Here is a 16,585-nt window from a genome sequence, read left to right on the forward strand (position 1 = left end):
TTCTGTGCAGATTTTCACATAATTGCACTTTCCAGTGCTTCCTTGCGGAAACCAGGAAGTACTACCAAGCTGAATAGGAGTTTGTGGATTAAAAAAAAAAAAATGCAGAGGTGGCCAAGGTCAACATTAACAGCTGGGTGGAAGAAAAAACACAAGGTTCGGTGCTCTCGTTTTAAGAGTGTTTGAATTATTTTACACGCCATCTAAGAATGTTGACATTTTGGCTGAATGGTTTCTTCTGCATAAACGTTTGTCTTGGCCTAGAGAACTAAGCACCTGCTCCTTAATTTAGGCATCCTGTATGCTATTTGAGTTCTTATTTATTTGTTATTATCATTATTATTATTTTAAGCTCATTTCTGGCCTACAGTACATTCATTTCTCTTATTCTTTAAGTGATATTTGTTCATCAAGTCAACAACGATAAGCTTTTCCTCGGGTGAAAATAATGAGTATAATACATAAAATTAAATAAACAGATGGTTCAAAATGTATGTGTATATTTTTTATAATGAGTAAGGAACATTTGACAATTAAGCTGACACTCCGCGTCTTAAGCACTTCTTATCTCTTAATTAAAATTTGTGTTGATTTATGTATTTGAATGTGCTAATTTTCCATGACAAAATGAAGACATAAGATGAAAAGTTGTGTTGCAAACTTTATTGAAGATTTGGCTTATCCAGCACTACGTGTTTGTTATTGTTTTATTTGTTTAGTTTGTGCACTTCATGATTTCTATACCTGACTTATTTCTACTTTTCCTGCTTAAGGTTTTTGGATAAACAGGACCAGCCATGGGTTTGACTGTGGAACAGACCAAACCCATTCCACTGCTGGGTGTGGGTGTGAATCAATGTTCTTGGGAAACAACTAAACTCATTTGGGCTTGGCAGTTGTGTATAATAGCAGCCAATAGCGCCAGTCACAACAAGTTTTGCTTGATGACTTGTTGTCTTGAGGCAGACTCTCTGTAAGTACAGTATTTCGTCTTTTAAAATATAAAATTGTCAATAATTTATAGGCCAACTGTAATACAACATATTTGGATTGAGCAACTGATAAGAGTTTAGTCTTTAGTTTTCATTCATTCAAAGAAATTCAGAACCAGTTAATAGAATTTATATTATTCAAATCTTGCAATGTTTTCACGTCATTGTCCCTTCAATATTCATTGCGGGCAGTTGTAGTCGCCTTACATCAAGTGCAAGAATAAATTAAAATGCAGTTATTAATATTTATTAGTAATTAATATTCCAATACTGAATACTTTAGTCATCTCCTTTAATGATTTTTTAAACTTCCACAAAAGCCAAACTTTGTGTTTTTATTTGCATTCCACCATTAACTCATTCACTGCCATTGACGGCTATAAACGTCAAAATTTCATTTGAACTATTTCTACTATCCATCCATCTATCCATTTTCTTAACCGCTTTTCCTCACAAGGGTGGGTGCTGGAGCCTAACCCAGCTGGCTTCAGGCAGTAGTCAGGGTACACCCTGAACTGGTTGCCAGCCAACTATTTCTACTAGTGTAAAATTTTTTTCCCCACTTTTGTTAACGAGAGTATGAAAACCTAGAAAAAAATGATTGTTCATTTAGAACAGATCAAATTTGTGATTAATCGTGAGTTAACTAGTGAAGTCATGCGATTAGTTACGATTAAAATGTTTTATCCCCCGACGCCCCTCATTTATAATCTTTTCCTAAAAACTATTTTTTTTAATTTAAATTATTATTTTTTTAAATTATACTTTAAATATATATATTTTTTAAATACTTTTTTTCTTTAAAAAAAAATAGTTTTTTTTCCGTGTGACTTCTCTAGTTAACTCACGATCAAATTTGACATCTATTCTAAATGTACAATATATATATATTTTTTAGGTTTTCATACTCTTGTTAACAAAAGTAGAATTTTTTTTTAATTGATAGAAATTGTTCAAATAAATTTTTTAACGTCTATAGCCGTCAATGGCAGTGAATGAGTTAAGTGGAGTACTGACTGATGTGAGGAATCGTCTATCATGGTCCTTAATGATAATCATATTTTATGCATGAGGTGGGTACCAGTGACCTTAGACAGAATTTTAAAGCATTGGCTCTGTGTCATTCTATGAAATGGTGCTCTTTCTAGTCTTTCCATCAGACGCAATGGCAACAGCAAACCCTCCCAGCGAAGCCAACACGATGTTCTTCTTGGCTTTGTTTAAAAAGCTCAGTGAGGAGAACACGGCGGCAAACATCTTCTTCTCCCCCTTTAGCATCTCCTCAGCCCTGGCTATGGTGATGCTGGGGGCCAAGGCTAACACGGACACGCAAATGTCAGAGGTAATAGCTGTGCAATGCAGCAATCCATATCAGAGAACATGTTGATGCAGTCACACAGGACTTGCAACTATTTTCATTCTGCCTACAGGTCCTCCGCTTCACTAAGGCAGGGCAACCCACGGAGGAAAAACAAGAACAGACGATGATGCAGTCTCCAATGCAAATGCAAATAAAGACGCGGGAACAGATAAGGTGGCAGCTACAACAGTCCAGCAAGCTGCCACAATATCTAAAAAAGGTGCAAAAGCTAACAACTACAGCATTGGTTATCTGACACACAATTTGCAAAGTGAGGTGTTTTTTTTTTGTTACAAATTACACTTTGTGTATTCAAAGCAACCACATAACTTTGCTGGAGAGAAGCCCACGAGCTCAATGCTAACACACAATATAAAACACCACGGACACGCTAAAGAATCAATGTTGATTGAAAAAGTGGATTTGAACACAAACTTTCTCAGCATAAAATATAACAATTACCCATGTATATATTCATCATCTGTGGGAAAAAAAACACTAACAGGCCAATTACTGCGCCATTACTAAGCAGACGTGAAACTGTCAGTATCTGCATTATACTGACCCCTGGTGGCCAAGACGTATACAACACTATGTGGGGTTGGAACACGGACCATGGGTTGGAACAGATTGCAAAGGATATACACGATGTCAGATATTTAATTTTCCTCTATTTGTCCACAGGTTCTGAACCGCGGCGAAGGTAAGGATGACGTCCACGCCCACTTTCAGCAAATTTTGATCGAATTCAACAAGGCAAAGGCTGGGTATGCCCTCAGCCTTGCCAACAGGCTGTATGGCGAGCAAACCTTCACGTTTGATGAGGTGCGTGTTCTGGTTATAATCATTTGGAGAAAGAATAAATTAATAATTTAACTCATTCACTGCCATTGACAGCTATAGACGTCAAAAATTCATTTTAACTATATTTATTAGTTAAACTTTTTTTTTTCATTTTTGTTTACAAGAGTATGAAAACCTAGATTTTTTTTGTTACATTTACAACAGATTACAATTGCAAATTTTTATTGCCTAATGCCCCTAATTTTTAATAACCTTTTCTTAAAAAAAAATAAAAATAAAAATTAATTTTTGATTTTTTTTTTTTTTTAAGAAAAAATTATTAAAAATTAGGGGCATTTTTAAACGTAATCAATCGCATGACTTCACTAGTTAACTCACGATTAATCACAAATTTTAGATCTGTTCTAATTCCAAAAAAATGCAAGTTAAAAAAAAAAGAAGAAATTGTTAACAAAAGTGGGAAAAAAATTTAAACTAGAAATAGTTCAAATTAATTGTTGACGTCTGTAGCTGTCAATGGCAGTGAATGACATCTACTGGTGAGATGCCCCCCCCCCCCCCCCCCCCGCCCCAAAAGCAAATTACTTATGATAGCAACACGTTCACTCTCCTATTGAAACACAAAGCAAACAGACTCAAACAAATAAATACGGATTGTGAAAATACTACCAAATCAGTTCAGAATCGCTGCTTTTGATCCAATTCATGATGAACTCTGCTTCAATAGCAACCTTTCACGAAATCCTACTTTCCAGGGCTTCCTTGCAGAAACCAGGAAGTACTACGAAGCTGAACTGGAGACTGTGGATTTCAAGTTTAATGCAGATGTAGCCAAGGGCAAGATTAACAGCTGGGTGGAAGAGAAAACACAAGGTGCGCTGCTCTCATTTTAACTTGCATTTTATCGATTGTCTCTTTAAAAAAAAAAAAAAAAAAAGCAGCGTGGTAATGTAAATATCCATTTGTTGGGCAGTATGATTCTAAGGGAGCTATTTTAAAACTCTTAGTTAGCACCCTTGGACTTAACTACCCATGGTCTACGTTAAAACTTTAAATTATAATAATATGATAATAATATAATTTATAATTCTTAAAAGATCATCATCCTTCATATATATATATATATATATATATATATATATATATATATATATATATATATATATATTTTTTTTTTTTAAACTCATGCTTCTTTGACATTACATATTGGATATGTATCAAGATCGCATAATCTAAAAATTACTGATAAATGCCAATAACATTCACCAGGTAAAATCAAGAACTTGATCATCCAGCTAAAAAACAGCACCAAGATGGTACTGGTCAACGCCATCTATTTTAAAGGCAAATGGAATCAAGAGTTTGATGAAAAGTTGACTCTTGAAGCTCCATTTCGAATCAATAAGGTAATTTTCGAGGAACGTGAATTTGCTTGCTGAACTGTACACTTTCGCATCTCACCATGTTGATATGTTTACTGTACTTATTATTTTGACTTTAGAATGACACTAAGCGAGTGATGATGATGAGGCAGAAGAGTAAATTCAACTTCATCCCCATCCCAGAGTTAAACTGCCAGGTAAGAAAATGACTTTGAATGCTTAGTTATTTAAATAATTGCGTCCGCAACAATATTGATGAAACCAATTAAAATCAAATACTCATCAAGTTTGAGAACAAGAATGATGTCTTTGTAGGAGGGAATGTCAATGTGTGTGTTTTTTAAAAAAAAAAATGAAAATGTAATAAATTTTGGACAGGGTCTAGAGATGCCTTATGAAGGGAAAGATGTCAGCATGTTCATCTTCCTGCCCAATGAAATAGAGGACAACACAACCGGCTTGGAGAAGGTAAAACGCATGACATATTTCATTTAAAAAAACAACAACAACATGCACGATATTAAACAAGCTGTTATTTGTTTTGATAATTGTCACCTTGATAGTTGGAGCGGGAACTCACCCATGATCAAATTATGAAGTGGACAAATCCAAAGAATATGGAGCGCGACGTGGAGGTTGACGTGGGCCTGCCTCGATTCAAGATGGAGGTCCGTTACGAATTAGAGGATGTCCTGATCGGCATGGGCATGGTGGATGCTTTTGACGGCGATAGAAGTGACTTCTCTGGTATGTCCGTGAAGGATTCCTGATGTATCTTTTCTGGAAGTTATATTGATAACGTCCTTTTTGCATCTACAGTATATAATAAGTAGGAAATAAATAAATTTAAAAAAACAACCTGCTGCTGTAGCACAAACACAAATAATTATTATTGAATACCATATATAGACATATTTTTGGGCTTTTTTTTTTTTAGGCATGTCTCCTGTCATTGACCTGGCGTTGTCACAAGTCATCCATAAGGCTTTTATCGAGGTAAATGAGGAAGGGACGGAGGCTGCTGCAGCCACTGCTGTCATTGTTGTGGAACGCACCTCACTGCGTCCACCTAAAGTCCCCAAGGTCTTCATCGCTGACCATCCCTTCCTCTTCGTCATCCGACATAACCCGTCCACTACAATCTTGTTTGCTGGTCAATACACCTCCCCCGAGTGAGCTTGTACTGTGTATTTTCTGCAATTAATTCATTTAATAGAACTTTAGCTCGCTTATTTCAACATTTAATTCCCCTCACAGGATGACCAAAAGTGTCTATTTTACTATCTATTTGGGGAAGAAGCAACTACCGGTATGTTCTCCAAACTGTAATGCGTCATTGTAACTGCATCATTTATTCATCAATTATTAGTAACGAAATAAAAGTTTATTTGTTTTTTTTTCCTGACGGTTTTATGTTTATTCTCTCGTCAATGAATAAATATTTACAGTATGTGCAGCTTTTACCATCGCTTGTGTCTGTTGAGTTATTGTATGTACCATACCTGTCAACTTGTACGTTTTATACGTATTTTATACGTTTTTTTACCATTTCAAATCATGTACGCCGTACACCGACTTTTGTACGGGGAAAAAAAAATGCGCTGACATGCGCATGCGTAGATATACATAGAGTAAATATCGTGGAAGCAAGCATGGAGGAGCCACCTAGTAAAAAACGAAGAACTCAAGGATCGGGTCGACACCAGAAAGAATGGGAGTTACTTCAAGGTGAATATGCTGGCTGGATTAAAGCATCGTTAAGAGGCACTCAATTTTCATTCTGTGTCCCTTGCAATAAAGACGTGAAAGTTGCTGCGAGTGGATTTTACGATCTGAAGAGCCACTTTAAAACTGCCGGACACGTGGAGAATGTGAAAAAAACCAATTCACATGTCCCATTAACCAAGCACTTCGTCTCTACCGCAAATCCTGCAGCATCCCACAAAACGACAAATGCGGAAATTCTCTTCTGCCATTTTCTTGCTGAGCACAACATTGCTTTCACAGCTGCGGACCACTTCTCGGATTTGGTGAAAGTTATGTTTCCGGATTCACAGACAGCTAAGGTAATTTATTATTATTATTATTATTATTATTATCATTCATATCTACAATGAATCAGCATTTATGGCACCGTGTCAAAAATTAAAATTTTATATTTTAATATTATATTTTTGCAGGAGTTTGCATGTCGGAGGACCAAGGCTACGATGATTGTTAAGGAGAGCCTTGCACGTGGCTACACCCAAGACGTCATTCAGTACTGCAGAACTCACCCATTTACCCTCATGATTGATGAAAGCAATGATCGTACTACCAAAAAGCGACTTGTGTTAGCTCACTTCTTTGATGGGGAGAACACAAATACCAGACTCCTCGATTTACCAGAGTTGGCATCAGGCACAGCAGCATCAATCTTTGCCGTTATTGACAACATTTTACAAGAAAATGACATTCCATGGAATAACGTTGTGGGATTTGCAAGCGACAATTGCAACACCATGGTTGGAAAGAAAAACTCTGTCTTGTCTAGGATAAAAGAAAAAAATGGGGCTGTTTTTAGTGTTGGATGCATTTGTCATCTTGGCAATCTGTGTGTCAAAGATGGACTGAAGACATTGCCAGTAAACATAGATGACTTGCTGGTGGATATATTTTATTTTTTTAAAAATAGTTCCAAACGAATTGAGGATTTTAAAGAGTTTCAGGACTTTACAAATTCCGAGCAAGAAAAAAATCCTAAAGCATTGTCCGACACGATGGTTGTCTCTGCAAAAAGTGGTTGAAAGAACATTGTCTCAGTACGAAGCACTCAAAAGCTACTTCGCTAGCCATGCGGATGTTGAAAGGGCAGGTAAAGTGAAAAGCATCCATGATCGACTTCAAGACCCTGTTACTCTCCTCACACTCCACTTCCTCAGCTTCATCCTGCCTCAAATAAATCAATTCAATATTGTGTTCCAAACAGAGGCATGTATGATTGGAGATTTGCTACCAGAAATGGAAAGACTCTTAAAGAAACTCTTGGTGAAATTTGTGCAAATGGAACATGTCAAATCTGCTGATAGCCTGCTGGCAGTTGATTATACAAACAGATCCCTGCAGCATGAAGATAGCAGGCTTGCTGTTGGCTTGGGCACCAGGGCCCTCTTCCAAGACACCAATGAGGAGGATGAAATCAGGCAAAGCATCACACCAGCCATGCAAGCAACTTTTTTTCCCTCTGTTCGCTCCTTCTACGAGGCTGTTGTAACTAAAATGATACAAAAATTTCCATTTGAGAATACAATACTGAGTGACTTGGTGGTGTTGGACCCAAGAAAGAGAGAGATGTTGGATTACACAAGTATTGTTAAGCTTGCAAACAGGTTTACACCAGACTTTGATCAGGAACAATTAAAAGATGAATGGGAAGACTATCAACTAATACCTGATGATCTTCTCCCTCAGAAAAGTCAGGATGGACAACCAATTCGTCCAGAGACATTTTGGCCTCATGTGTTCAAAATGAAAACTGGTTTGGGGCTGGATCGCTTTCCACTGATGAGAAAGATGTATCTAATTTTACTCAGCCTTCCTCACAGTAATGCTGATAGCAAGCGGGTTTTCAGCCATGTGAGGAAAATTCATACAGAGTACAGAAAGACAATGGGAACAGACACTCTTACTTCTTTATTGCAGATGAAATTGAAATGTGACAACTGTTGCTCACAAGTGAGACCCTCATTAGAGCAGATAAAGTCTGCTAAATCATGCACATTGGCTTACAATAGGAAGCACTGAAGGCACAGTTTATTGCATTGTAAACTTTTTAAATTGAATAAAAGACTTTGTATGCAAATTACCTTTGTTATTTCTATTACACTGTCTGGTTACCGCGAGTAAACATGCGTCGTACGGTGTTTGTAAGGTTTTTTTGGAGTTTGTAAGGGGAATCATAATCATTTATAAGGGCAGTTATCGGCAGAGGTTGACAGGTATGATGTACTAAAATATTGTTTGGGACATTTCACAAGCAATTCAATCATTTCAAATCAGTACGGAACTTGGCATGCAATCTACATTTGATGTTTGTACATTACGTCGATCCAAAATGTTCTTAATGTATACTGTTCACACTTCTTTCATATCGTTTTACTACAAATGAAGTGGAAATATATTCATAGGACTATATTCAAACATTTTGAAAAAGTGTCTAACAACAACATTAAATAATATTGAATGTAGTCTTGCAATTTCACAAATTCATGTAAAATGTTTAAAAACAAGATTAATTCCGTGTAATTCCTGCATTAGTTTACGTTCAACAGCTACGTGGATTATTTGCTTTCGGCTTCCGTGGAATGACGTCATCAACACGGAAGCTGCTACTCGGTGACAAGTTTCTGGGCGTGTCAAAATACATTAAAAACAGACTTTTGACAGCCCGAGCCTTTGTTTTTGCGTTTTCTGACTACCCGAGCAAACGCGTCTGTCAGTACCGGTAAGTAATTCACTTTCGAACGAATTTGTACTTTACTGACAGCAACAGTTCTATTATTTATATACAGTGCCGAGATGTAGATGTAGATCCCCTTTCTTTTCAGTGTTGTTCAATTGATCAAATTTTGCATTTATCTCCTACCTTTTCCCCCCTACACATCTCAGGTGAACATCTAGACTGAGTCTATAGAGTGTTTGACAAAAAGTTGCAATTGTGTAACAAAAATATTTTCAATAATGGTCTATTTTCTGCGCTTGTGTTTTTTTCCCCCCAGACACGATGGCATCATCTACCCCTCTCACCGAGGCCAACACTAAGTTCTTTCTGGATTTACTGAACAAATTGAGCGACAATGACCAGACTGCGAATGTCTTCTTTTCCCCTTTTAGCATCTCTTCAGCCCTTGCCATGGTGATGCTGGGGGCTGGGGGCAACACAGCCACACAGATGTCAGAGGTAGTGGGCACGCGCGCACACAAAAGCATGCACACGCTGTAATTTAGGAATAATTACTTTGTTTTTCGCAGTCCTGTCCCCTTTTTTTTTTTTATTGCGATATGATTATATTAAAGGAAATATGGCGGTTTGCAAATGTGCTTGAAGTCCTTACAATATTTCACAGAATTGGAAAAAATAGTTGAGAGAAGTTTTTTTAGGCCAACTATTTGTACTAAATTCACAGTAAAAAAAACAAAAAAAAAACAAAAAGTCCCTCATTTCCTGATGTCATTTTTCACTATTGGCATTGTGTGTACAGCAGCCCTGCCCTTAAAGCAACAGACTGATCTATTCTTTTGGATGAAGTTGGAATGTAGGTGAAACTTGATTCTGCAAACACCAAGTGTAATTTTACATAAGGATCGCCAAAGTAAAGGCACACCCTGACATGACTGCAAACCATTTTGCATTCAGCTCGATGATAAGTTGCTGACAGTGCAAGGGCAGAGGTCAATGAACATTTTGAAATGCACTCGGTCGCTGATAAACATGCCTTGCCAGACAAAACATTTGGCACACAGAGGCTTGACACATTTAATTTAGAAATGTGTTATAAGTTGTGGTTGCAGTTGGCAGAGGTGTAAAATAGGGTTGGGTGAGTAGTGCGCTAATTAGCATTAGCGAGTCGGACTGGAGTAGATCATTACGATTCCTTGAACATCTATAAATTGAAGCAAAAATCATTGTCAATCAAATCATTTTGAACCGAAAATCGCTCTTAATCGAAAATCGATTCTGAATCATCGAATCGCACACCCACAAATCGTAATCGAATCGTGAGACATTCAAAGATTCCCACGCCTAGTCTAATATTTTTTTTTCTTTTCTTTATACCTTTAAAAAAAATAAAAATAAGAAAAATTCTAAACTTGTGCGTAGAGAAATGCACTGTGACATATTATGAGGTTTTAAAAATTATATATTTCCCTAAATAACGTAAAGGTAAATATTCATATTTTTGTGTTATACTGTGTGAATGTCTCCTTGTCTAAGGATATTAAACTCGTCTGTAGTAATTTCACACCATGCACTTCTCTGCGGAAGGATCGGATTGTCATATCCTGCACGCATCTTGATGTCTAACCAACTTGACCCCCCCCCCCCCTCCAGGTTCTCAGTTTCACTGAGCCAAAGCAACAACATTCAATGATGCAAATGCAGCAACAAGTCCAGACCATATCGCTGCCGAAGGTGGTAACATCCTTAACAACTAGACTATTGCAAGCATGAGGAACACTTTACTAACTGCTGGTTTGGGTGGTGTTGGTTGAAGTTGGGCGAGTCCGCTTAAAAAAAAAAAAAAAAAAAAAAAAAAGAAAGAGAGAGAGAGAGAGCGAGACACGACCAAGGAGCAACTTCAGATGTGTGTTGAAACTTTGGCTTGGAAGGGGCTCCACACCCAATGGTGTTGCATAATGTAAAGGAGTGAGTCGCTATCTTTTCCTTTTATGGGGTCCTTCCTGGCGCGGCTGCTCACAACCACATTTTGATAAAGACAAATATTTCTGGAATAACAATGCACCGTATTCAACAAATTCATGATAAGATCGTTTTGTTGTATGCTAATGTGAGGGGTTCATCTCCTCTGCATTCTTCAGGTCTACTGTGACACCGGCATGGAAACATTAAAAACAATTGCCTCCTTTAAAAAAAATAAGCTACTAAAATAGCTAGGGCTGGATTAAAAAAAAAAAAAAAAATGAAATAATCAATATTGAATCAATTTTACTTTACAAGCCTGATATCAATTCATAAAACCATGAATTGATTATTTTAATATCTCTTTTTTCCCATAAATTTATAAGAAAATCAAATTTTAAAAGCCGATTTTTTTGTTGTGTTTTACGGTTTTCTTGACATTTACAGTTCACATGAATTTAAAATGACTTTCTTATATTTATGAAAGACCTGACTTATTGTACTTTCAGACAATTCAGAATCTCTTTAATGTATATTTGCAATTCTGAAAATATTTTCATCTTATCCTTGCTTATGTCAATGTTAGTGTAATTATCGCACTAAATAATTTAACCAGTTACTTCCTCCTCAAAATAATGTTTGTGGAGTTTTTTTTTTTATCATGTCCTTGACATTTAAGAAGAATTGATGTTCCAATATTAACGAATATCGGATTGAACTGAACTTTATTGAATCAAAATCAAATCCATTGGGGAAATTACAATCCATACCCAGCCCTAAAAAAAATAACATTAAATTATTTAATTGAAGCTTCCCCCTTATAGTTGATCAGATTTTTTTTGGGGGGGGTGTGAAATGTCCATTTCTTCTTAGGTCTAACTCACACAAATAATACTTTCTAAAACTTTCCGCCATGTACATGAGGGCTGAAATAACAACTTGGTGGCGGCATCGCATGTGCTTTGTGTAAAGGTTTTCCGTCTTTCCATCTATAACCATTGATGTTAATTGCATTTGCAGGTCAACTTCGGTACATAGTTATTCAGTAATGAAGTCTCATTACCTTCTTTGGTTCACAGTGTCTGCAAACCAAAGGCCAGGGGGATCAGGTTCACGTCGACTTTGCCAAACTCTTGTCTGCGCTGAACAAGCCGGACTCGCCGTATGCCCTCAGTGTTGCCAACAGGCTGTACGGGGAGCAGTCTTACCAGTTTGTCGAGGTTTGTGTCGCAGCATGCGGCGCCTTACACAAGAAGGATGAGTGAAAGGGAGTGAGAGTCACAGATGCCAATCATAAAAGCTTTTGTGTGAGTGAATGAATGAACAATGAGGGAAGTGAAGTCTACACGGTCTACATCCAAAATAAAAAAGATTGCCTTTACAAAGATAATAAGCCTTCATTTTGATTAACACTGCCAACTTTGGTTATTTAAATGGGCTATGGTAGCGGGTGTCCAAACTATGGCCCGGGGGCCATTTGTGGCCCACCTTCCATTTTTAAGCGGTCCGCGGCATATACAAAAAAATTATACGTGCTACAAATACATTTGTTTTAGATGCAAATTCACTATATACAATCAAAAACAATTAACATTTCTGTTCATAACACTATGGTGATGAGTGAATTTATTATTTGTTAATTTTTTTCTCAAGCAAAAATGGTTTCCTCCAGGATATGCTTTATGTCAAGGTCCAAATTGTAAAAATGTCACATTAATGATTCCCAAGTAGCTGCTTTAAAAACGGTCAACTTAGGACAGATTGCTCCCGTTTTGCTTTGGAATGTAGAGGTTGGATTCAGGGGCTGATTTGGTGGGCTACAGGTTCGCGACCACCTCAAAATTTTCAAAGTATTTGCCTTATAAAAACCTGTTTTGCAAAATATATTAGTGTTTTTTTCCCCCCAATTTATATTATTATTATTACTAGGGCTGTGCAATTCATCGAAAAATCCATTTCAATTTCAATTACTACACTCCACAATTACAAAATCTGCATAATCGTCAAAAAAAGGATTATTAATACAAATTTTAAGTTGTTTGAGTTGTTTAAATTTATACATTCACACATTTTTTTTAATATTAAAATAACTAATTTAATAAATTTTGTTTCATCTAAAAGGAACTTTTATATTTTGTGTTTCAAATTTTAGTATTAAGTATAAGTATAAGTATTTATCTTAATAATTATTACGTTTAAAAATGTTCTTGTTTTGCACCCCCCAAAAAATGATCGTCCTAATTGTGCTCAATTATTACCAAAAATAATCGTGATTAATATTTTCTTCATAATCGAGCAGCCCTAATTACTACTACATATGATTTAAATTTATAGTTTGCATTTACAAACAAAATGCAATTGCTTGATTGACTGATTTTGGTGTAATTGACAACATTAAAGTAAAAAAATAATAATTCAAAGGAGCCCTTGCATCATTCGGTTCTTCTGTATGTGACCATTGGAGGAACAAGTTAGGACGCCCCTGCTCTACAGTATATAGAACAAAATAGGAGGTAGTATTTCAAGTATATGCCGTGGGCCGCTCAAAAATAGAGGGTGGGCCACAAATGGCCCCCTGGGCCATAGTTTGGACACCACTGCAAGCTCCCTTCACAATAATGAACACATTTGTTAAACATAAGCTTTGTGATGGTTTCAGGACTTTCTAAAAGACACAACGAAGCACTACAAAGCAGAACTGGAGCCTGTGGATTTTGTCCGAAACTTTGAGGCGGCCAGGCTCAACATCAACAAATGGGTTGAGAGCGAGACGCGAGGTGGACTTAACACACATACGCAGAAGACACACTTTTCTACTTTTCCCTTCAAACCTCCACAATGTCCAACACTTGTTTCTCATTGTGCCTTTGTTGCTTACCAGGTAAAATTAAGGATGTGCTGGCGAGCGGCGTTTTGGACAGCTTGACCAGACTAGTGCTGGTCAACGCCATCTACTTTAAAGGCAACTGGAACAAAAAATTTAAGGACAGCGACACGCGCGACGCCCAGTTTAGGCTCAACAAGGTAACACGGCACCGACACATTCCGCAGAACAATGGAAACTTTTAATATTGGTTTCCTTCCTGGTTTCCTGTTCATGATACACACCTCCGCTCATATACAAAACCGTGAAAAGAATGTTCAACTTATCAAGTTGCAACTGAAAAGTGGCAGTTTGGCTCAAACTTGTTAAAGTTCACATTGCTTAATTGCAGACACGCCCATGTGGACAAAACAACTGATTTAGCATGTTGTAACTTAGAAATGATTCACAGATGGAAGAAAAATGAGAGTGAACTTTGTTCCGAGTGGTTTAGACTTGTTCGCCAGCAGGGCGTTGACTCATTAGCGAATACGGGGCTAATGCGGCAAAGGGGCACTGATATTTAGTTGCAGTATTTAAAAAGTGAAGTCAACCTTAAACATTTCTTGACAATAATATGTTATATGTGACGTCACTAGTCTTAACATGACATTCTGATTAATATTACATTTGTGGTATGAGTCCAGTCCAGCCATTTTTATCCATCTCAGGGGGCGGCCATTTTGCCAATTGCTGTCGACTGAAGATGACATCACATTTGCTTCGGGGCTCAGGCAACGACCAATCACAGCGCACCTGTTTTCTGAAGCTGAGCTGTGACTGGTATTTTCCAGCAACTATGAAGTCATTCTCACTCGACAAGAATAGGCAAAATGGCCGCCTTCTGATATTGATAAAAACTGCTGTATTTTGATGCTTAACTCGTATTCCACTAACACAATATTAACCAGAATGCTATATTTAGACCAGTGGAGCTGCATAGAACATATTATTGTCAATAATTTTTGGGGGGGTTGACTTACTCATTTATAGGGATACTTGACTCAATGTGCCATTTTTCAGCAGTAAATAGGTAAAATTTTGTTCAGAATTAATTTGATAACTGCATTATTTTTCATGTAAAATCAATACCTTTTAAAACTAATTTTTCCACTTTCTGTCGACTGAAGATGACATCACCTGCGATGAGGAAGTAGGTAACGACCAATCATGGCACACCTGTTTTATGGGTTTGGTCAGCGAACTGAGCCATGATTGGTCGTTACCTACTTCCTCATCGCAGGTGATGTCATCTTCAGTCGACAGAAAGTAGAAAAAAATTGTTTTTAAAGGTGTTAATTGTACAAATAATGAAGTTATTGGACAAAATATTAACTTTTTACTTACGAAAAATGTGTAAAATACTCTACTTTCAATAAGCAGCGTCGACATATTGACGTCATTCATGGTCTTCATTGTTGTTATTTTTAGAACGCAAGCAAACCTGTGAAGATGATGCACCAGAAAACTAAATTCCCTCTCGCCTTCATTCCTGAAGTCAACTGCCAGGTACTGGGATCTTTTTGACCTAAAAAAAACAAAACAACGCAGACATTTCATACGACATATAAAACGTAAACAAAACTTCTGATGAGCAGATCTTGGAGATGCCTTACGTAGGGAAGGAGCTCAGCATGCTCATCTTTCTACCCAATGACATAGAAGACAATTCAACTGGTCTGAGTAAGGTAAGACGCACAAAGATAATACACAATTTGCTTAGGGATACTGGAAAATTTCAATGAAATGTCAAATTCATCACAGATCGAGAAGAATCTGAACTATAAGAACTTTGTGGAGTGGACCCGTGCCGACATGATGGATGAACTCGAGGTCCAGGTGGGCCTGCCTCGGTTCAAGATGGAAGAGAAGTATGATATGAAGAATGTTTTGATCAGCATGGGAATGGTGGACGCATTCGACATATCAAAGAGTAATTTTTCTGGTAGGTATTTTGCCTGGAGAATATCCCATAATTAGAATCCCCGAGCAACAGTTCACATAGTCCAAATTGAATCCGTTATGTTTTCAGGCATGTCTCCCGCCAACGACCTGGTATTGTCAAAAGTCATCCACAAGGCTTTCATCGAGGTGAACGAGGAGGGAACCGAGGCTGCCGCAGCTACTGCTGCCGTCATGATGTTGCGCTGTTCTCTGAGGACACCCACATTCATCGCTGACCACCCCTTCCTCTTCTTCATCCGGCATAACCCGTCCATGAGTGTCCTTTTTGCTGGCCGATACTGCTCCCCTGCGTGAGCGTTTTAGTGCGTCACTGCAGTGTTTTTCATTACCAGCATGTTTACGCTTTTTTATTGGGCTACTTACTTAGTCTGAACCGCTGCAGTAATCTCTGACTAAGCCTCCTATGCAATTCCGGGATACTTTTAAAATGATTGCTCACTGCCACTTTCTGTGGGGACATTCCTTTGTACATGGGTGAACCTCATCTGTTGGTTCTTCCAGTACTGTACTGTACTTTGTATACTTTGCACATGTTCTAAATTTAACCTTTCTACAACTGTTGGGAAAACAAATGTCATGGTTCAATCCTCATCGCTACATTTATTGTATTGTAACCAAAGAGAATCATGATATAAAGATACATTATGCAGCTTACGATTAGGAATATACAGTTTACAATACAGTACAGTATACAAAAATTAACCAAAGTCAACATAGAAATAGCAACAGCTCAGCTATTCTGTATCTATACACATTATTGTATGTATGCAATAAAAGTGTGCGTAAACACAAATTACCTACTGTTGTCATTTACTTAAT

General features: G+C 37.3%; 1 protein-coding gene across 1 annotated transcript; it reads left to right on the forward strand.

The window, feature by feature from the left end:
- The first annotated feature begins 898 nt into the window (after positions 1-898).
- On the forward strand, positions 899-16,559 carry serpinb1l3 (serpin peptidase inhibitor, clade B (ovalbumin), member 1, like 3). Its single transcript, XM_077555019.1, has 19 exons — positions 899-973; positions 2,141-2,334; positions 2,423-2,572; positions 3,037-3,177; positions 3,912-4,029; positions 4,426-4,562; positions 4,658-4,735; positions 4,917-5,006; positions 5,102-5,285; positions 5,476-5,712; positions 9,296-9,477; positions 10,630-10,710; positions 12,018-12,158; positions 13,598-13,715; positions 13,820-13,962; positions 15,233-15,310; positions 15,400-15,489; positions 15,566-15,746; positions 15,834-16,559. Exons 2-19 carry the CDS (start codon positions 2,158-2,160, stop codon positions 16,058-16,060), a joined length of 2,553 nt encoding a protein of 850 aa, XP_077411145.1. The 5' UTR covers positions 899-973; positions 2,141-2,157; the 3' UTR covers positions 16,061-16,559.
- Positions 16,560-16,585: the final 26 nt, after the last annotated feature.

The sequence above is a fragment of the Vanacampus margaritifer genome, chromosome 20 (assembly GCF_051991255.1).
Source record: "Vanacampus margaritifer isolate UIUO_Vmar chromosome 20, RoL_Vmar_1.0, whole genome shotgun sequence".
NCBI lineage: Eukaryota > Metazoa > Chordata > Actinopteri > Syngnathiformes > Syngnathidae > Vanacampus > Vanacampus margaritifer.

Bases quoted from the DNA above. Each gene is read 5' to 3' on its own strand.
- serpinb1l3 (XM_077555019.1), top strand. From the start codon at position 2,158: ATGGCAACAGCAAACCCTCCCAGCGAAGCCAACACGATGTTCTTCTTG. The intron at 5,713-9,295 runs GAGCTTGTACTG...TTTTCCCCCCAG, and splicing joins TCAATACACCTCCCCCGAGT to ACACGATGGCATCATCTACC. The intron at 15,490-15,565 runs GTAAGACGCACA...AATTCATCACAG, and splicing joins ATTCAACTGGTCTGAGTAAG to ATCGAGAAGAATCTGAACTA.